The sequence below is a fragment of the Trachypithecus francoisi genome, unplaced genomic scaffold, assembly GCF_009764315.1.
Source record: "Trachypithecus francoisi isolate TF-2019V2 unplaced genomic scaffold, Tfra_2.0 Contig01440, whole genome shotgun sequence".
NCBI lineage: Eukaryota > Metazoa > Chordata > Mammalia > Primates > Cercopithecidae > Trachypithecus > Trachypithecus francoisi.
Window position 1 is genome coordinate 16,130,057 of NW_022681431.1, and position 21,942 is coordinate 16,151,998.

A 21,942-nucleotide genomic window follows, 5' to 3' on the forward strand; every position below is an offset into this window, starting at 1 on the left:
AGGATAGAGCTGAAGATAAAGTATAACTAAGAGGCAGCCCTTCTACTATACCCCCCTCCCACCCCATTGTTTGAAACTGTTAGGAAAATAAGTAAATTACGGGTAAAGCCTATCATTCTGCCCTCTCTTTCCTCCTATCCTTTTTCCCTCATCCACTACTAAAATTGTCTATCTCCATTTCTCCTAAATCTGTAAAAGCGTCCCATTTATAAAAGGAGAAGAAGGACAATGAGCCGTTTCCTCATCCTAGCTACTCTATGCTTCTGAGCTTTATTTTGTGCTTTGAGCATTCAGGTGGATATTTCTTGGGAGTTCCGTGATTGAGATATTTGAAGTAGAGAGGGCTAAGGGAATTTAATAGCAAAGTGCACATTCTTTCTTTGTATAGAACAAAGTGAAAGCTTTATCATTGGGGAAGGAGAGAGGAGTTTTTTACTCCCAATAAGTTGTCTGTTTCCCAGGAAACAGACTTAAATTTCATATTAGTTTGGTAGTGAAACTCTAAGATTTTATATTCAAAACTTTTTCTGAGTATGTGAGTGTGTTGATGTTAAGCTGCTGTTGACTTTCTTTTCCTTCAGAGACAGATAGTAGGAAACAATTCGTACCACTTCTTTAAGCGGTTTTGGCCTGAAGTTTTTTTTTTTTTTTTTCTATCCCCAGAATTCTAGAATTATGCATGATTAAAACTGCAGCTGTGCACAAAAATAAAAAGAATGATTTTGAAAATATGTACTGCATAAATTATTCAGCATAGATTGGAGGAAAATGTGTGGTAGAGTCTCGAGGAAAGAAATTAGATTTTCAGTAGTGATATTTCTATAATGATAGGAACAAGTGAAGTGTAACAGCTTCTTACTGGCTAGGAAAGAGTTTTACCTACTATGTCAAAAAATCAATTTCCTCTTTTTGCTTTCCAGTTCATCATGTTAGGAACTATTGACAGTTTGGTATATTCAAGGAGTGTATTGCACATGAAGTTTGAGATGAATATAACTAGGCTAGTGGGCCTGAAAACCAAATCCTGGTCCCCAGATTTTATCTCATTAAAATAATTCCGTAGTCAAAGCATGCAAACCATACAGGCTTGTTAAGGGGGGTGGAAAGCAGGGGCTTGGTATTAGAGAATTTTTTGATAGCAGATTTAAGAGAAGCTGGGCTGAAATGTCAGCCCATTTTAAAGTCCAGAATCTATCTGTCTCTTAACTTTTCAGTTTTATTTTCAGGTCAGTTTTTAAAGATCTTCTGTCTTCTTTAGTCTTAGTAATTAATAATTTCTAAATTGAACTGAACTTTGATGCCTACCATTCATTTAAATTTTGAACCTAGATGGATTTACTTTTCTTCTGTGTGCGTGTGTGTGTGTGTTTTAAGCCTTAATCACTTAACACATTGGAAGATTAAGTTATTTGTTGTAATCAGTAGATGATGACAAATGGACTTTAAACATTAGATGAAGTAGGAAAGTTCAGAAAAGAGATTCTCTGAGATTAGTAGGAATCTAGGTCCTGTGAATTAAATATGAAGCTATATAAACTTTCTTGTAGCAAACAGTAGGCAAAGGGCCAAAGACTATATAGACTTTAAGAAAAGGAAAGTACCATTTGAGCAATGAGTGTTTGCTGAGTGTATATTTTGTCTAACAAGACAATAATTTTCTTAAGAGAAGAAACTGTTATTTAGAGATAGTTATTGCTAATCCTTGCAATACGTTCTTGAAAACATGTCTGAAAAAAGACAGTATTCCTCCTGTTCCCTCTGTAGGCACTGTGTAACCAGCATTTACTTCTTGAGACAACCTTTAGATGATCTTTCTCAAGTGGAAATGCAAAATGTTACCTGCATTTATCAGGTGTCCAGAAAATGAATTCTCAACAGAACAATGAAATGGAGCCCTATCTGTAGAGAAAGTGTAAATTGGGATAGAGTTGCTGAACATAATCTTTTGTTGCAGAACCCCTTTGACAAACCCTTAGGGCCCACTTCTCTCATCATCCTTTCTTCTGGGATTCAGTCTTCTTTCCTGTTCCCAGTTGCCACCTCCTGCATTTCCCACCGAGTTCTTTGGGTCTGATTTTGCAGCCAGCCTGGGAAGACGGTCTTCCAAGATTGGAATCCCTTCCCTTTATTGCTGTCTTTCAGGAGAAATACTTAGTTTATTTTATTTTAAAGACTTTTTGTCATCAAAAGAAACCTGATAAATAATGGTTGGGAAATATAAAATTCCTGATGTTGTACATTCATAAAAATAGAAATGTGTAAGCTTTAAAGTATCTAGTCCTTTTTGTTTTCTGATGGAATGTTAACCAAGTAACTTAGTCTGAAATCAGCTTTCCAGATATTCTGTATTGCTCTATGGAGAAGTGAATGTGTCTCTTTTCCCATACAAAGGGCATGAGCAACTGTTGCATAGCATTCACTTTTTGCAGGGCCCTCACCCCTGAAGCTGCTCACTCCAATTATGTTAATCTAGTAGGTCCCCCCTTTGTTTTTCCAGTTGATATACTGCAGTTTCTTATAATAATAAAAAAAAGATAATATCAATAAGAACACCCAAAACAACTATTAGCCTTTATTTAATGACTTGCTACGTTTGGATAGGATCTCTTTGGCCAGATCTTTACTATGTCCTGCATATCTGGAACTTCAGCTTACAGCTTTTCCATGGATGACCTTACCTTAGGAAAAATGGCATGCTCACATGATTGTGATTAGAAGCAGATAATTCATTATGTTATTGAAGACATATTATTTGGAATGTTTATCAAAAGTTTTAATTTTTTTATTTTATTTAATTTTTTTGAGACAGGGTCTCACTTTGTCACCCAGGCTGGAGTGCAGTCGTACAGTCTCTGCTCACTGCAACCTCCGCCTCCCACGTTGAAGCAATTCTTGAGCCCTTCCTGAGTAGCTGGGACTATAGGCGCAAGCCAGCTACTTTTTGTATTTTTAGTAGAGACAGGTTTTTGCCATGTTGGCCAGGCTGGTCTCAAACTCCTGGCCTCAAGTGATCGGCCCGCCTTCGTCTCCCAAAATGCTTGGATTACAGGCGTGAGCCACTCTGCCCAGCCAGGAATGTTTAAGTTTTTAAGTTGTGCATACCATTTGATTCAGTTGATTGGTTATCTGATTTTTTTTAGTATTGAAAATCAGATTTTGACTCTTACTAAATTGATCATCAGTGATTTGCTTTTCTTACTCGGTACGGTAAAGCAGTAATGTGTTCCTTGGCTTGTTGCTTAATTAGTAGTCAATAAACCAGTCATTTCACTAGTAGTTTTTCTTGTCAGCTAGTCAACACACATTTATAGATTGAGCAGAGTTAATTACTTCATACACAAAATAATGTACTATAGGTTCTTTAACAAAATTCCATAAAGCATTTAATATTTTATTTTTAAACAATCGAAATAGTTTTACTATATTACATGTGCATATATTTTTTCTGACAAAATGAGCTATATACATATACTGTTTTGTAAACTGCTTTTAAATTTTATTTTTTATTTATTGTTACTATCTTACCATATCCACAAATACAGGTTTATGCTCATCATTTTTAGTAACTATATAATATTCCATCATGTGTTTATACCATATTTTTTTTAACCAATTTCTTATTGGTAGATGTTCAGGTTGTTTCCAACTTTTAGGTTTTTTTTTAAAATTGTTATAAACAGTGTTACACTAATATTTTGGTTGTGCATCATGTGTACTTATGTGTTTACTTAGAATAAATTATAAGATAGATTTGCTGGATGAAATTGTGTACATTTTAAGGGCTTTTGATATAAGTAGCCCCCCCTTTTTTTTTAAAGTACCAACTAGTTTACTATTAGCATTTGAAAATGTTGAAATGTTGAAGGTGTTCTTTACCCTGTATTCCCACCCTTTACTGTGTTCTATCATTATTGTTTTTTCTCATCTGATTGGCAAAAATCTTATCTCACATTTGCATTTTTTATTAGTGAAGTTGAATATCTTTTCATATGTTTTTTGGCTACTTGTATTTCTTTTGTAAATTTATGTCTTTTGTTTATGTTTCTATTAAAATGTTATCCCCTATCTGCTTTTATTTTTAAAATTCATTTGATGTATATAATTATATAAATGATACCTTTATTCTTTTTAATTATTCTGTTCTAGGATAGCATTTCTCAAGACCTGACCTGGAGCACTTGTAACCTGAGGTAATCATTAGAATGCATATCATTCTCCAGGATTCAGATTTCTGGGGGAATCCATGAGTCTGCTACACTTTAAGATTAGAGAACTGCTATTTTGGGGGAAATGAAAATTCTTTAACACCTGTACTTTGCCTGTTTTCTTTTTGTCTCACTGAATCCACTGCTGTTTTTTCCCTTCTTTTAATAATCATAAACTACAGTCTTTCTGTATCAAGATTATTGTCCTTTCACAGCTGAACAGTAGATGTTACAAAAGCATCTTGGTATATGGTAATTTGAATGTCATAGTACATAAGGAAGCACTTTTATAAGAAGGTAGGATGCTTTACTTGCAAGTGAGGCAAAAGGAATAAAAGAGGAAACCAGGTAAAATAGATGGAGTAGGCAGAAGTGTAGGGGGACATATCAGCTAGTTTTAAAAGCTGAATGAGATATTGCTCAGTTTCTTCCTCAGGTTTTATGTGGTAGTATTCTTTGAACAATTGATTTGAAACCCCTACCTGCTTGAAAAATAGATTAGTTTAAATGAAATTTTTGAAATTCTTGGTGTTACTATATACATATTCAACAGGGAGTAATGTTCCCTTTAATTTTTTTTTAGTTACAGGCAGATGAATATGCTGCATAAGCAATAAACAACAAAGACTGAACTTACATGGATGTTTTAATACTACAATCAAATAAAACTTTCAACAGTTATTTGACGTATTTAATGATATGCATAATTGTTACTGTGCTGCATGGTAATTAAGATAAATATGTTTTTAACTATGGTTAATATCAGTTTTCTTTTCTTTTTTTTGTGACGGAGTTTCGCTCTTGTTACCCAGGCTGGAGTGCAATGGCGCAATCTCAGCTCACTGCAACCTGAGCCTCCCAGGTTCAAGCAGCTCTCCTACCTCAGCCTCCTGAGTATCTGGGACTACAGGCACCTGCCACCATGTCCTGCTAATTTTTTGTATTTTTAGTAGAGACGGGGTTTCACTATGTTGGCCAGGCTAGTCTCGAACTCCTGACCTCGTGATCCACCTGCCTCAGCCTCCCAAAGTGCTGGGATTACAGGCATGAGCCACCCCGCCCGGCCCAGTATCTGTTTTCTATAGGCAAACCTCCACATTTGTGGGGAGAAAAAAAATATGGCAGGCTAAGAATCTGTTTCAGAAATTTCTGATGTAGAACATGAGGAGCTTTGGGGCTTTTTGAGCAGGGTTTACTTTTAACCTTAGTTTCCTAATTCTAGGGACCATACACTTTTCTTTTCCCTTCCGTTAGTCAAGACTGTCTGCTAGAGGGAGAAATTGGAAAGATTCAGCCACTGTTTTACTTTCTCCAAATAGTTTTCTGCCTGGTAACTGAAGCTTGGGACATAGAGTTCCCAATCATTGGTAGTTAATGCACAAAGGACAGTTTCTTTCCCCGCTTAAGCCAAAGCAGTTCTAGGTCCCACAATCTAAGTTATTATAGGTGCTAGTATTTGAGTTGTGCTGTTAATCTGGGGCTTTGAGAAATTCTGAACCTGAATTTCTCATCTTTTCCCAACCTAGGCTCTCCACAACAAACATAAAACTATCCAATGCATATGAAACAAATTGAAATAAAAGCAAAGTTAACATTGTTACTAAACCAAATCAAAATGTGATAGCTTAGAATATGCCTTTTTCATACCAGACCTGCCTTCCACTCCACCTACACCCTCTCACCTCCAATTGAGAATCACACATATGTTTGCCCCTGGAGAAGTACATACAAGTTAGAAATTCTAAAGCTCCGTGGAAACAATAACTGGGAATTATTCTTATTTCTGCTGTGACTTTTTAGGGATGATTTCTATTCTCTGTGCAGCATGGCTGTGTGTAATGACCATTCGTTGCTGAAATATTTCTTAGTGCTACATCTGTGTTGTTAAATTTTTGTACTATCTAAAATATAATGTAATATTGTGAAATTTTCCTAGTATTTTAGAACCTTCTATATGTCAGTTCAGTATTGGTTGATAGAGGTAGCATTTGTATAAACTGATTCAGTGATTAAAATGTCTAATGTTTAATACTGCTTTACCATTTATAAAGTACCTTTGCGTTCCTTGTCTTATGATTCACTCATATCATCCCTGTGAGTGAGGTGGTATTGGAATCATTTTCAAGAAGAAAAATTTTGGGTGCATAGAAGTTAAATGGTATGTTTACATTCACACAGCTAGCAAGAGACTTGAATCTGTATCTGACTTATTTTTCAGACCACTTTCACAGATGTCTTCTGCTGTATCAGTTAATGCAAAAATATACTGTTACAGATTAAAACACATACAATTTTAAGTTCAATAATTTAGGTTATAAGCATAATATTTATATTTTAAATAAAATTCAGGACAATAGCATAAGAATTTTTCAAAATGAATCAATTGTATATTGTGACTGATGAAAAATTGCCATTATAGATGAGAAGTTAAACCATGTGTTATATAAGCAACTGAGGGAAGAAATTAAATTTGCATTTAAATGCTGTTTAAGGATCCTTTTGGTGTAGCTATAGCATAAATGATAAAGTAGAAACATTATATCTTTATAAAGTACCCACATATTGTTAACTATTAGGTCAGTATAATATTTCTTATCAAAGATTATTAATGTCAAGTCCATAATACTTTGAGAGGAAATGACTAATTTCTCACATTTTTTAAAAATAATACTTTTCAGATATTTCAGTCGAAGGAAGAAATAGCTCTTCTCCTAAGATGGAATCTGTGGTTTGGGAATGTGGTTGATCAACTTGATATGTTGGCCAAATGTGCCCCATGTAATAAAATGAAAAGAAGAGACAAGATGATGTCATTTTCCCATATTGTGAAACCAAAAACAAACGCCTTTTGTGAGACCAAGCTAACAAACCTCTGACGGTGCGAAGAGTATTTAACTGTTTGAAGAACTTAACAGTAAGATATAGAAGAAGTACCTTCGAGCTGAGACCTGCAGGTGTATAAATATCTAAAATTCATATTGAGTAGGCCTGATCATCCGAATCTCGTTCAGACCCAGGAAGGATGGCTATGACTTGGATTGTCTTCTCTTTTTGGCCCTTGACTGTGTTCATGGGGCATATAGGTGGGCACAGTTTGTTTTCCTGTGAACCTATTACCTTGAGGATGTGCCAAGATTTGCCTTATAATACTACCTTCATGCCTAATCTTCTGAATCATTATGACCAACAAACAGCAGCTTTAGCAATGGAGGTAAGACTTGATCTATTCTTTGACGTATCTTAGTGAATGACTCTTGTGTTGTCCCATCAGCCAATCTAATGAATGTGTTTGATAAACAACAGGAAAATAATATACTATTTTATTTTATTTATTTTTTTGAGACGGAGTCTCGCTCTGTCGCCCAGGCTGGAGTGCAGTGGCCGGATCTCAGCTCACTGCAAGCTCCGCCTCCCGGGTTCACGCCATTCTCCCGCCTCAGCCTCCCAATATGCTATTTTAAATTATGTCTTATACATTTAAAAATTTATATGTTTTGCTTCAGACTCTAATAGATTGAAGAATTCACATTTGGTGAATGTTACTGTTATATTTTAGACATTATACTTTTATAAAGAAATTTGAAATACCAGAACGTGAGAGATAATAGCCATTCAGAAGTTTAAAATTTAAGAATAACTTCCAAACAGGGAAAAAGTTTTTGTCAATGCAAATTATCTGTTCTTGATCTCTCAGAATTTTATGAAGGTTTGCTGCCTTATTTGAATTTTTTTAATGGTAATTCTTCAGACATTTCTTAATTATTTTAATTTAGAAACTATTTCAGATTTGCAAACTGTGGACACATTAATTGATATAGTTAATAATAGGTTTAAATAAGGGTATATATATCTATAATGGTTTTAGAATTGAGGACAGGGATATATATATACCAGATAAGAACCGGGAGGCAGTAAGCAGTGGTGGTAATAAGAATAGACTTTGAGGTGGACAAACCTGGGTTTGAATTCTTCCTCTACCACTTTCTAGCTGTATACTTTGGCCACGTTATATGAATTTTCTCACCACTTTCTCACCATAGTTTCTTTGCTTGTAACTTAGAGACTTCTGTAAGATACAAAGTGAAAATCCATGTATAGTTCTTGGCACATAGTAGGTACTCTGTAAGTGATAGCTTTTACCATTTGTTCATATTCTCATATTAGCGGGGCTACCTAATATAATTTAGAGAGAATGTTTGATACATTAGACTTCAGCCTGTTTCCATAGCACTTTCAGCAAATGGAAGCCTGTGTTTTAGAATTCTTCATTTTATAGTAAAATCGAGAAACCTAAGTCTGAGAAAATTTCTAAGATTATTATTCATATATTTTGAAATAAGGAGGGCATCTTATATATTCCACATATTTGAAAATGCTGTAGATGTTGAACAAAACATTTTTTGCTTTTCCTCTGAGTACACGAGGTCTAAGTGGTTGAAGAGAGAGATTTGGTATAGACTGTCAGATTAGGATATGTAAAAATGGGTATTGGTTTAATACAATAAGTTGGTTCCAGGCATAGTAATCTTTGCTATGTATTAAAGCTATTGATTTCTCACAGAAAATTGAATTAGAAACATTTTTATGTCTGATATCATTTTAAATCATAGCTCCTTTGGGAAGCAAATAGGTTAATAAGAAGCAGGTCATAAAGATGCTTGTCCTGACTTGGGTTCAACTTTTGGCTCTGCCATGTAGTAGGTTTAAGACTTTGGACAAGTTACTTAACAAATTCCTGATCTTTGTTTTCTTCATTTGTGAAAAGGCAGTATATGATATACCTTGAAGGGCTGCTAGGATTAAATAAGAGATTTATAAAGTAGCTAGCACAATGCATCATACACAATAGGTGATTTGCAAATATTAATTCTATTCCAAATTCCATTTGTAAATCATCTAAATGGAAGTACTAGAAACACCATGTATTTGCTCCAGTGAATTTGCATCCCTCCTTGTAGGTTCATGGGGCATTCATTCATAGTGATAGCATGATAGGCCCTCTCTGCCTTCTCAAATATACACAGGTAGTCTAGATATTTCCGTGACAATAGAGTTGCGTCTGTTTGAATTTCAGACATTCTAGGGAGAGCACCTAAGTGAGTAATAGTTTCTAAGAGAAGGTTCTAATGACTTGAAGTAATGTTGGGAATAGTTGCATATTGCATAGTTATCGTATCAGGACAGTGATGCCACTGACTGGAAGAATAATCAAACACAGTTTGAGAGTGTAACATTTCTTTAATAGCAAATGACGTGGAAATTCAACAGACAACACAGCCTGCTCAGTGCTGCTGATGACTCTCTCCACCTCCATCCCTCTACTGATCCAGGAACCAGCTTAGCAGGCACAAGTAATTGGAGCAAACCCAGCACATTCTTGAGTGTTTGCTGTGAGACTGGATGAATTCAAAGACAGTTTCCTAGGTATAGCATCTTTCAGCAGGCCCCAGGCTTTAAGCCTGCCTAAAGTCCATTCCTTTTTTCTTTTTTTGTGTTTTTTTTTTTTTTTTTTTTTTTGAGACATGTTCTCACTCTGTGGCCCACACTGGAGTGCTGTGGTGCCGTCATGGCTCACCACAGCCTCAACCTCCCAGGCTCCGGTGATCCTCCTGCCTCAGCCTCCCAAGTAACTGGGACTACAGGTGTGTGCCACCACCCCTGGCTCATTTTTTTGTATTTTTTTAGAGACAAGATTTTGCCATGTTGCCCAGGCTGGTCTTGAACTCCTGGGCTGAAGTGATCCACCTGCTTGGGCCTGCCAAAGTGCTCGATTATAGGTGTGAGCCACTGCGCCTGGTTGGAGTCCATTCCTTTACTGTTTTGTGAGTTAAAATGAGTGCCTGGAACACAATGGTATGTGGGCAGTAAACTAGATTAGCCACAAATAGGGAACAGAATCTGGGTTATTTTAAATTTTATTCACAATCAACAAGTCGGATTTCTTACATTGTGTCTGCAGGGTTCATACTCTGTACTTTTATTGAGACTGGGACATGTTTAAATGGGTAAGTATCAATCCATTAAGTTAGAAAAGAAGGTTCTTGCTAATATGTTTGTTTCTTTATCTCTGCCTTCCAAAACATGCACATCAATATACAAACATACATGCTACATTCTTCTAAGTTGTTAACTTGATGTTCTCTTTTCCTCCTGGGTATGAGTAGCTTTTGATAGGAAAAAGAATTCTCACTTCTGAGCCTTCCAAACCATTTTGAGCTGTCCAAATTGCTAAGTAAAGTTTTGGGAACTGTTCAGCATGGAGCAATAATCAACAAATGTCAGTAGCAATCTTTACTGAGCCACCTATTATCAGGTATTTACGACTCTAGTGATAATAAAAGAGATCTGGGCAGGCTTTTCCACATGCTGAATAACTGAACCAGATTGGCTAGGATGGGAACAGATTAGTGTAAGAAGCACTAGAATAGGGACAGGAGACTTGTATTCTGTCACTAACTAGGTTTGAGACCTCTTTGTGTTGATTTCCAATAGGAAGTAAATTTTTTCTTCTGCCATTTTATAGGGTTATTGTTAAGATCAAGTGAGATAAGTGGCATTTATGTTAAAGAATTTTGAAAAGTTAAAGTGCTGTGTGAATACAGAGCATTATTCTTTGTTGCCTGTCACCCTGTTTTTTAATTTCAGTTAGTGTGTGGAACGAGCAATCTTTAATCTCTTTGGGAGGCTGATTGCTTGCCCCTCCCCACCCCGTATATAGAGCAAAGTAGGCCTCTCTATAGGATAATCAGAGGAAAAACTCCTGGGATGGTTTATGTTTGCCTCCATTTCCTGTTTTCCTTTGTCATTCTCATTAAAGATATTTTTATGATTTAAGGTTTTCTTATAATGGGAGCATGGTAATCTGGCAGTGAAATAATCCTAGTAGGAACACAGAGCTTAAAAGCCTGAACATCCTGTATCTTTTATGGTTCATTAAGAACCAAGTATGTTTGAATCAGTCTCCCAGTTATCCAAACTCAAATTTGAGCTTTTTACTAAAAAACTTTATTATGGTAATTTTCAGTATAGACAAATAGAATAATATAATGAAATGCCATGTATCCAGCATCCAGCCTTAAACATTACCAACTCGTAGCTAGTCTTGTTTCATTATCACTGCACGCCCTTCTGGGTCACCTTGAAGCAAATCCCAAATGTCAAAATTTCATCCACAAATATTTTGGTATATATCTCTGAAAAGTAAGGTCTCTTTGAAAATATATGAACACAATACCTTTATTCCTTTATCAGTGTCAAGTATCAAATTAATGTTCAAATTACTCTTGCATATTCCACAATTTTTTTCATATTGGCTTTTTCTAATCAGGGTTCATACATTGCATCCGATTGATGTCTCTTAAGTCTGTTTTAATTTATAGGTTTTCCTTTCCTGTTCTCCTTTTTTCTTGTAATATATTTGTCTTATAGAGTTTCCCATAGTCTTTATTTTGCTGATTGCATCCCTGTGGTGGTGTTTACCATGTCTCTGTCTCATTTATTTTTGTAAACAGGCACTGTAGAAGCTTGATTTGACACCAGTTTGGTTTTTTATTGTTGTTTTGGAAGGAATACTTCATAGGTAGCTAACATACTCCTGCCAAGAGCACATAATATTAAGTTGTTACTCTTTTTGTAAATGTTAGCAGCCATTGATGATTTCCTAGACGAATAGTTTTGTTAGGGGTTTGCAATATGGTGATATTCTAATTCTGTTACCCTTTCTTCATTTCTTAGCTGGAATATTTGGAAACTTCTCATTGACTATTGGATTACTTTCTTTACAGTTTATATAAGAAAGATAGGATAAGTGCTTCCATGTTCCCCCTTTATTAGTTTTTAGAATAATTAGTTGATTCCCAACCATCCATCAAAGGTGACCAGTGAGGGTTTTTTTTTTTTTTTTTTTTGGTTTAAGTTTCATTGTGAACTCAAGGATTTTTTTTTTTTTTTTTTAACATATTTGATGTTTTAAATCTATCACAGTGATTATCGAGGCTCAGAATATTCCATGTTTGGTAGTGGGAGCCTCTGTATGGCAGCTCCTGAGTGTTTTATTTTTGAGACAAAGTCTTGCTCTGTCACCCAGGCTGGAGTACAGTGGAGCAATCATAGTTCACTGTAGCCTCAAGCTCCTAAGCTCAAACAATCCCCCTACCTCAGCCTCCAAAGTAGGGACTACAGGTACATGCCATCATGCCTGGCTAATTTTAAAGAACTTTTTTTTTTTTTTTTTTTTTGTAGAGACAAGGTCTCACCATGTTGCCCAGGCTGGTCTTGAATTCTTGGCCTCAAGCTATCCTCCTGCCTTGGCTTCCCAAAGCATTGGGATTACAGCCATGAGCCACTGCGCCTGGCCCTCCTTAGTGTTTTTGACACCACCCTAGTGGTGTTTAATATTTAATAGTTTCTTTTCTTTCTGGTGTGGTTCAAGCTCACTTTATAAAATTCTGCATCAAACCCTGAATCATCAGTTTCTCTAGGAAGCACTGGTTCCTTTTATTTTGGAAATGATAATTAAGAGATCACTATCTGGGTGCTAAGTCTGTTGATAATAAGTCATTTTTAGGCCTTTTCATGAACACAGCTAGGGAATACTTTTTTTTTTAAGAGAAAGTCAATCATGAGTTTATACTGATACTTGCAATTCAAGTACTATTGCAGGATGTTGTTTTGTTTTTGAGACAGGGTCTTGTTCTGTCACCCAGGTTGGAGTGTAGTGGCACAATCACAGCTCACTGCAGTCCTAATCTCCCGGGCTCAATTAATCCTCCTACCTCAGCCTCCTAAGTAGCTGGGACTACAGGTGCATGCCACCATGCCTGGCTAATTTTTGTGTTTTTTGTTTGTTTGTTTGTTTGTTTGTAGGGACAGGGTTCACCATGTTGCCAAGTCTGGTCTCGAACTTTTATTCACAAGCTATCCACCAGCCTTGGCCTCCCAAAGTGCTGGAATTACAGATGTGAACCACCATGCCTGGCTATGGATTTTATTTAGCATCTTTAAATTCATTTTTGTTTCTCTATTCTCTTATCCTCAAGTTTATTATACACATACATTATAGATTTTCAGAATAATATTAGCAATATTATTACTAACAATGATTACAGCAAGCAGTTTAAGATTTCTTTATGCTTTTTGTCCTTTAGGGACAAAGATTTCTTTATACTTTTTGTTCTTTAGAGATGTGTATCAGCAAGGATGTACAGTCAAATTATTGTGTTTTAAGTCACTGAAATATTTTTTCTTCATGTGGTTAAACACAATACACAGGTTCATACGTTTTATTTTGATTTTGAGGAATGACATTTATTTTGTAATTATACTTCAAGGTACATTCAGAGAAGTCTAGTTTCTATCCCTCTCTCACCTCTATCTTACTTTTTCCTTTCACCTAAAGGTAGCCATTTTTAAAAAGTTTTTATCCTTCCATTTAAAAACCTTTAATATAACACTTATATAAAATATTTGTTTAATATATATCTGTATATATTCTTTCACCTTTTTTGATACAGTTATATGTTTTTTTCCCTCCATTACTTTTTTTTCCCACTTAATATATTTCAGATATTTCATAGTAGCATTTATAGATGTTCCTCATTTTAAAATTTTAAAAAATTGTGGTAAGATATACATAATACAGTTATGTAACATAATTACAATTCCATCTCCAGAGTTTTCTCTTCTTCCAAAACTGAAAATCTACACTCATTAAATAACAAATCAGTCCCCATTTTTTCTTCTCCCTAGTCCCTGGCAACTACCGTTTTACTTTCTTTGCCTCTGGTATTTCATATAAGAGGAATCACACAGTATTTGCCCTTTTGTGACTGGCTTATTTCATTTAGCATAACATCCTCAGGGTTCATCGATGTATCATGTGTTGGAATTTTCTTCTTTTTTTAAGGCTGAATAGTATTCCATTGTAGGTATATAACATGCTTGGCTTATCCATTTATCCATCAGTGGACCCTTCGGTTGTGTCTACCATTGGAGTATTATGAATAGTGTTGCTATGAACATAAATGTACAATCTGAGTTCCTGCTTTAAATTATTTGGGGTTTGTAGTCAGAAGTGGAATTGCTGGGTCATATGTTAATTCCACGTTTAATTTTTCGAGAAACTGTCAAAGTGTTTTCCATATGGTGGCACCATTTTACAATTCTACCAGTAATATACAAGATTCCAGTTTCTCCACATCTTGGCTAACACTGGGTATTTTCTGTTTTTTTTTTTTTGAGATGGAGTCTCACTCTGTCGCCCAGGCTGGAGTGCAGTGGCCGGATCTCAGCTCACTGCAAACTCTGCCTCCTGGGTTCACGCCATTCTCCTGCCTCAGCCTCCCGAGTAGCTGGGACTACAGGCGCCCGCCACCTCGCCCGGCTAGTTTTTTGTATTTTTTTTTAGTAGAGACGGGGTTTCACCGTGTTCACCAGGATGGTCTCGATCTCCTGACCTCGTGATCCGCCCGTCTCGGCCTCCCAAAGTGCTGGGATTACAGGCTTGAGCCACCGCACCCGGCCTTGTTTTGTTTTTTTAATAGCTATCTTCATGAGTATGACATGATCCTTATTTTTTTATAGTTAAATTTTACTCCATTGGGTTGGATATACAGTATTATTCGTTCAATTCCTGTTGATGGACACAGGAAACAACTGTGTTTCTGGTCTTTTACTGTTACATAATCTTACAAATGTGTTTTCACATTTTGACTAGTGTATTTTTGGGATAGGTTCCTAGAAGTATAAATGTATGTGTTACTTTCCTTGATATTGCCACACCTCTTTATAGGGGTTGTACCATTTTGCATTCCCACTAATAATGTGTGAGAGTATCTGTTTCTTCACAGCTTTACCAAAATGATATGTTGTCGTGTTTGTTTGTTTTAAACCAGTATGATAGGTGGGAAATGGTGTCTCAATGATTTTCATCACCTACTTTACAGAGACAGAAATACCTTCATAATTATTGATACATGAGGGTTCTTAATACCGGCAAGAGTATGAAATTCAGCGACAACGCAGTTCAAGCCCAGGTTTTGCTACTATCAACTGCGGACAGTAACAATATAATATCCATGTACCATCATTAAAATGGAATTGGTTATGAAGATCAAACGAGATATGTGAAAATTGCTTTTTAAAATAACAGTGGGCCAGGCGCGGTGGCTCAGGCCTATAATCTGAGCACTTTGGGAGGCTGAGACGGGCGGATCACCTGAGGTCAGGAGTTGGAGACCAACCTGAACAATATGGTGAAACCCCATCTCTACTAAAAATACAAAAATTCGCCGGGCGTGGTGGTGGGCACCTGTAGCCCCAGCTACTCAGGGGTCTGAGACAGGAGAATTGCTTGAACCTGGGAGGCACAGGTTGCAGTGAGCGGAGATCATGCCACTGCACTGCAGCCTGGGCGACGAAACAAGACTCCATCTCAAAAATAAATTAATTAATTAAATAAAATAACACTGGCAAGGCGCGGTGGCTCACGTCTGTAATCCCAACACTTTGGGAGTCTGAAGTGGGCAGATCACCTGAGGTCAGGAGTTTGAGACCAGCCTGACCAACATGGGGAAACCCCATCTGTACTAAAAATGCAAAAATTGACCGGGCGCAGTGGATCTACGCCTGTAATCCCAGCACTTTGGGAGGCCAAGGCGGGCAGATCACGAGGTCAAGAGATTGAGACCAGCCTGGCCAACATGGTGAAACCCTGTCTCTACTAAAAATACAAAAATTAGCTGGGTGTGGTGGCGCGTGCCTGTAGTCCCAGCTACTTGGGAGGCTGAGGCAGGAGAATAGCTTAAACCTGGGAGGCGGAGGTTGCAGTGAGCCGATATCCTGCCACTGCACTCCAGCTTAGCGACAGAGCAAGACTCTGTCTCAAAAAAAAAAAAACTGGGCGTGGTGGTGTGCTCCTGTAATCCCAGTTACTTGGTAGGCTGAGGCAGGAGAATTGCTTAAACCTAGGAGGCGGAGGTTGCAGGGAGCGGAGATTGTGCCACTGTACTCCATCCAGTCTGGGTAACAGAGTGAGACTCCATCTCACACACACACAAAATAAAGTATCAGTGCCAATCCTTGCCTAGAGGATCAAATCCAAAGCATAATAGACATTCACAAATTGGCTTCTACTTATTTAGCATTCCTTAAGTCTATCAAGTCTGTAAATGCTATCTGTGCCGGGAAGGCTCTTGTAGTATCCCATTTGGTAATATCTTAATTTTCAAGGCCTGGTGTGGTTGTTATTTCCTTGTGAAACCTGGGATGCCTAGAAGTTAGCGACTTTCTCCTCCATACTCACCAGTGTGTTTTCTATGTACTTCTGTTTTTGTGTGTATATTATTATATTGGAATTGTTTACATTTTTGTTCCTTCTACTAGAATTAACCCCTTGAAAGTAGAGCTTGTCTTTATTCATCTTTGTATGCCTAGTACCCAACCCAGAACCTCACATATAGTAACTGCTAAATAAATGTTTGAATTAATTCATGAACCTGATAAATCCTCAATCCCTTAGAGGTGGCAGTAGTAATTGATTACGGTTTAGTGCTGTACCTAAGCTCTTAATTTCCTGGGGTTATAAATAATTCTGTGGTTGGTGGAGATGGTGATGGTAATTCCAGTACCAAGGTTACCATATACTTTTGAATACTAGTATTTTACTTTTCTTTTTTTCTTTTTCTTTTTTTTTGGGGGGGGCAGGGTGTCAAAGTGACTTGAATCCTTCAACATTATGTGTTTCTACTTATAAGTGGTGTAATTAAGCAAAGAAAGCAACACAACTTTCTCATCTCTAGGCCTTTCATGTTTCTTCTGCATGCGTATTCTCCATCTTTGCTTATCAAAATTCTGTTGTACTTGATCCATTGTTAGGTTGAAAAAAGAAAGTAAGGTAGATAGTAAAACATTAGTATAGTATCATCCTGGTTTGGTTGAAAAACATATATGCATGTTCATTCAGAGTGAGTGATCTGGTGGGATTTTCACCAGGACCAACAGTGGTTGTTCTGAATTAGTAGTTTGTTTGTGTTTTTTATGTTCTTCATTTTTTTTTTTTTTAATTATACTTTAGGTTCTAGGGTACATGTACATTTTCTGGTTTTTCTGTAAGGAACACATTATGCTTTTAAAGTAGTAAAACTAGCAAAGAAATTTTATTTTTAAAAACTTTCAACTGTCCTTTTTTGCTTAGCTCCTGGTGCAGGGTCTAAGATTTAGTATCTATTAAATATATTTTGATTGGATAAGTACAATATAGGGAAGAACTTGGTAAATACGCAAAAAAGCAAAGTGCTAAGGGGATTCAAAGAGAGAATGGTCGTATGTGGAAGGAGTCATGGAAGGCTTCAAATCGCAGATGGTATTTAAATGAACCTTGAAAGACAGATTTTTTTACTGTAGTTTTTATTTTAGGAGAATAGTATAATGTACCCCCATATAACAATAATTATTAACATTTTATGGATAGGCTTTTTAGAAAATGAAACTACTTTTATTACATTTTTAGAATTCATGGTGTTAATCTTTAGAATACATGCATTATCAAACAGATTTACTTTCTTTATTATTTTTTGTTAAGGTTAATATTAATAGGTGGTTTTCCCTAAACAAACATCTAGCAAAGTGGCCTCCTAGAAGCCTGGTGTGACGAGAAACCAGCCAGGAATTAAACTTCCAAATTCAAAAAGGTACATACAAGTAGTAAATTGCATTTAGTCATTTCAGACTTTAGGACAAAAAATAGCAGCTTCTGAAATTTTTGATTGATTTTCTTGTGTGACAAATCACTATAAAGTGATTTGTCTTCAATTATTAAATGCATTGAAATGTGTTTTGTACAGCTTTATCTTTTGAGACTTAATTCAGAACCATCCATGATATTGGAAATATTAAAAGTTTACTTCCCATAGGAGAGTCAGATTTATAGACCTCTGTGGGAACTCTGCTTTGACTTATGAAAATACGTATTCTTCTCTGATAATGAGAAATTTCTGTAAAAAACTCACTGAAAAAGTATTGGAAGGTATTTAATATGCTATCACAGAACATTTTTAAAAATTAAGATTTGAACAGGAAAATAAATCTTTGAAATTAAAGACTTTTACAAACCTAGAGTTGTTTTTTTTTTAATACAAAATAATTATTAAAGTTTGGACCTTTTCTCATTAGGCATTTTATTGTTACAGAAAGGGGATTTTTAAAAGGTCTCATTTTTAGTCACTTACAGTTATTCTAAAAAGTTGTTTTTGAGTAATTTCTCATTCTAAGGGATCTGAAATAGCCATTTTTAAATTTTCAAGACCATTCCACATTTGGTTTTATATTTAGCGAATTTAGTCATAAAACTCCCAAACCCCATAGAGTACAGTTTCTATGGTTACCAGACCCTTTGTAGAGTGACAAAGGTTGGAATTCTGATTCTCATGAGTCAAATTTTGGCCTTTGACTGGGTCTCCTCTGCACATCCTTGCTAAGCTTGGGCTGTTGCTATGCTTGAAGGCTTGTCAGCAAGCAGGTTCCTATGGTAACAGGAATGGAAATTTGAAAGAAGAAAGAGAGTGGTAGCACAAAGGCTTGGTTGATTTGAATTTGAACAAAGAATGGAAGATTCCCTGTAGTGCACCTTTGTTGTAGAAACCAGAAATTTAATTTTAGAAAGTTACTTTCCAGTTTGTAAACTTCCTATACCCTGGTCTTGATTTAGTGAACAAAAGTATTATGGTTTAGGAAAGTACTCAATAAGAATCTTTTAAAATTCAGTTAGCTAAAGTTCCTTTTCTGTACTTCATAGAGCTTTCATAGTGTTTCTTATATTATCCATTTGTTCTCACATTTTTAGTGTTCAGGCTACCTCATTTAATTTTGATTTTGCTGAGGTCAGAAATTGCTAAGGTTAAAATCAGGGCAATTTGCTTATTTGAAAAATATTAATATTTGTATTTGTTTTTGTGTAACAGCTTTATTGAGATATAATGTGAGTACAGTAAACTGCCCTCATGTAAAACATTCAGTTTGATGAGTTTTGACAGATCCTGTGAAACCATCACCACAGTCGAGATACAGAGCATTTCCATCACCTCAAAAGCTTTCTTGTGCTGCTTTGTAGTCACCCCGCTCTCTACTGCCTGCTCCAAGCAACACTGATCTGCTTTCTTTCATTATGGATTAGTTTCCATTTTCTAGAGTTTTGTGTAAATAGAATCATGCAGTATCTACTTTTTTATGTCTGGTTTCTTTCATTCAGCATGATGATTTTGAGATTCATCTGTGTTTTATTTTGTTTTTTTAAAAACTTCACTTTAAAAACTGTCTTACTTGGCAGTTGAGAACAGGGAATTTAGCAAGGTTCCTCCTCATGCCCACCAAGTAGGCCTGCTACAGCTCTATTAACTTGCACCTTTTCCCCAATCCCTTTCAAGCTATCATTTATTAATTGTGTTCTGTATGCTAACTTTATCTTTTTACTTATGAGTTATTAAGACCATTTTACAGAAGAGGAAACTGAAACTTGGAGAGATTTGAGTACAACAAATTTGTTAAATGTAAGGGCTCTGGATAAGAATGCCGAGATTTGACTTAATCCTGGGTCTGTCTTTGTAGTTGTGTGATCTTGGAAAAGCTACTTAGTTTTCTATATCTCATTTTCTTCACCTGTATTGTAAAATGAGTTCATAATAATAGTACTTGCCTTATAGGATTGTTTTGAAGGTTAAATGAGATAATATGTGTAAGGCATTTTGAACAGTTCTTTTATTAGCATTGGAATGTATCCAAATCACACAGCACCGAAGTGTGTTACCAGTGGCAGCGAATCCATACTGGTCTGCAGCAACCTCAGTTCTTGCCTCCTCAGAAGAAATAATTCGACTGAGGGGCATAAGGCAGAGTGGGAGACTGAGGCAAGTTTTGGGGTAGGAGTGAAAGTTCAGTAAAACGCTTTAGGGCAGGAATGAAAGGAAGTAAAGCACACTTGGAAGAAGGCCAAGCGGGTGACTTGCGAGATCAGGTGCATGGTTTGATTTGACTTATGGTTTTATATGTTGGCATACTTCCGGGTCTTCTCCCCTGAGTCTTCCCTTGGGGTGGGCTGTTTGCGTGTGCAGTAGCCTGCTAGCACTTGGGAAGGGGCTGCATGTACAGTGTGTTTACTGGAGTTGTATGCATGGTCACCTGATGCTTTCTTCCCTTACCCGTCTAGCCTTCCTATAGGAAGGTCATATATCAGTAAAACGCTGCTATTTTGCCTCATAGTGAGCATGTTTGAGCCCACTCCCTCAGCTCCTGAGATCTTATCGGGAAGCTGCTAATCACCAATTTCAGGTTTTTCTTATCTGTTGGGAGGATGCCGTTCCCTGGCATCAGCTGAAACCAATTATTATTTTAGAGCGGCTTGAACGTCAAGTATTTTCTTCCATTCTGTTGGTTGTCTGTTCACTCTCCTGATAGTGTCCTTCAGTACACAAAAGCTTTTATTTTTGTTGAAGTCCAGTTTACCAATTTTTTTTCTTTTCAACTTGTGCTTTTGGTGTCATATCTAAGAAACCACTGCTAAATCCAAGGTCATGGAGATTTGCCGCTATGTTTTCTTCTATGAGTTTCATAGATTATGCTTTTATACTTAGGCCTTTAATAAATTTTGAGTTAATTTTTGTATATAAGGTAAGGTAAGAGACTAATGTTATGCTTTTGCATATGGATTTTCTCTTGTTCCACTGTTTTGTTGAAGAGACTTTTTTCCCATTGAACAGTCTTGGCATCTTTGTTGAAAATGAATTGGCCACACATGTGACGGTTTAATTCTGAACTCCTAATTCTGTCCCATTAAACTATATGTCTATCCTTGTCTAGTACACATTTTTGATTCCTATAATAGCTTTGTGATACATTTTTAAATTGGAAAATATGAGTACACCAGTTGGTTCTTTTTCAAGATTATTTTGGCTATTCAGAGTCTCTTGTAATTCCATATGAATTTTAGGACCAGCTTTTCCATTTCTGCAACAACAGAAGGCCATTGGGATTTTTGAAGGGATTACACTGAATCTGTAGGTCTTTTTTGGGAGTATTGCCATCTGAACAACATTGTCTTCCAAACCATGAACACAGGATGTCTTTCTGTTTATTTAGGTCTTCAGTTTCCGTCAACAATATTTTATAGTTTTCTGTCTTGTGTGACATTGGATAAATTTATTCCTAAGTATTTATTCTTTTTGATGCTCTTTTAAATGGAATAATTTTTTATAATTTTCTTTTCTGTTGGTGGTTTTTGAAATTTTCATTGATCTACTTGGGTTTATATCTGCAGTCTTACTATTTGATTTTAATTTGTTCAAACTATTTTGCATCCTTTTTTTCTCTCTTATCTTCTTCTATTGTTTGTTTCCCTCTCTGTTGCTTTGTTAGTTGTGCGTTCTTTTATTGTTTACCCTAAAAATTATGATAGGTACTTTTGACTTCTAATATTCTAATAGAAATAGTTACTTCAATCATTCCCCTATTAGTGCTCTTCTGACCCTCCACCTTTTCCACTTTACTATAATGCATGTTAATTTTACGTGTATTTTGTATGTATTTTAAGATGATATTATTTTTGTTGGCACAGAGTATTCATTTATATTTTCCCACAGTCATCCCTTTTGTTGCTCTTAATTCATTTTTAATTTTCATCTTAGATCATTTCCCTTCTGTCTAATGAACTTTCAAGCATTTCTTTTAGTGCAGTTTGCTGATGGCTAAT

The 21,942-nt window shown here is 36.1% G+C and overlaps 1 protein-coding gene across 3 annotated transcripts in view; it reads left to right on the forward strand.

Moving 5' to 3' along the window:
- The window catches only part of FZD3 (frizzled class receptor 3), a 71,294-nt gene that overhangs the window by 1,581 nt on the left and 47,771 nt on the right, over window positions 1-21,942 (forward strand). Inside the window, exons 2-3 of one of the 3 annotated variants that reach the window (XM_033229494.1) lie at window positions 4,147-4,190; window positions 6,884-7,416. The exons of 1 other annotated variant lie outside the window; for it this stretch is intronic. In XM_033229494.1, coding sequence (XP_033085385.1) covers window positions 7,228-7,416 — 189 coding nt within the window. In that variant the 5' untranslated portion in view covers window positions 4,147-4,190; window positions 6,884-7,227. The remainder of the gene's footprint in view (window positions 1-4,146; window positions 4,191-6,883; window positions 7,417-21,942) is intronic. One more of the 3 variants, XM_033229502.1, reaches the window with a different exon arrangement.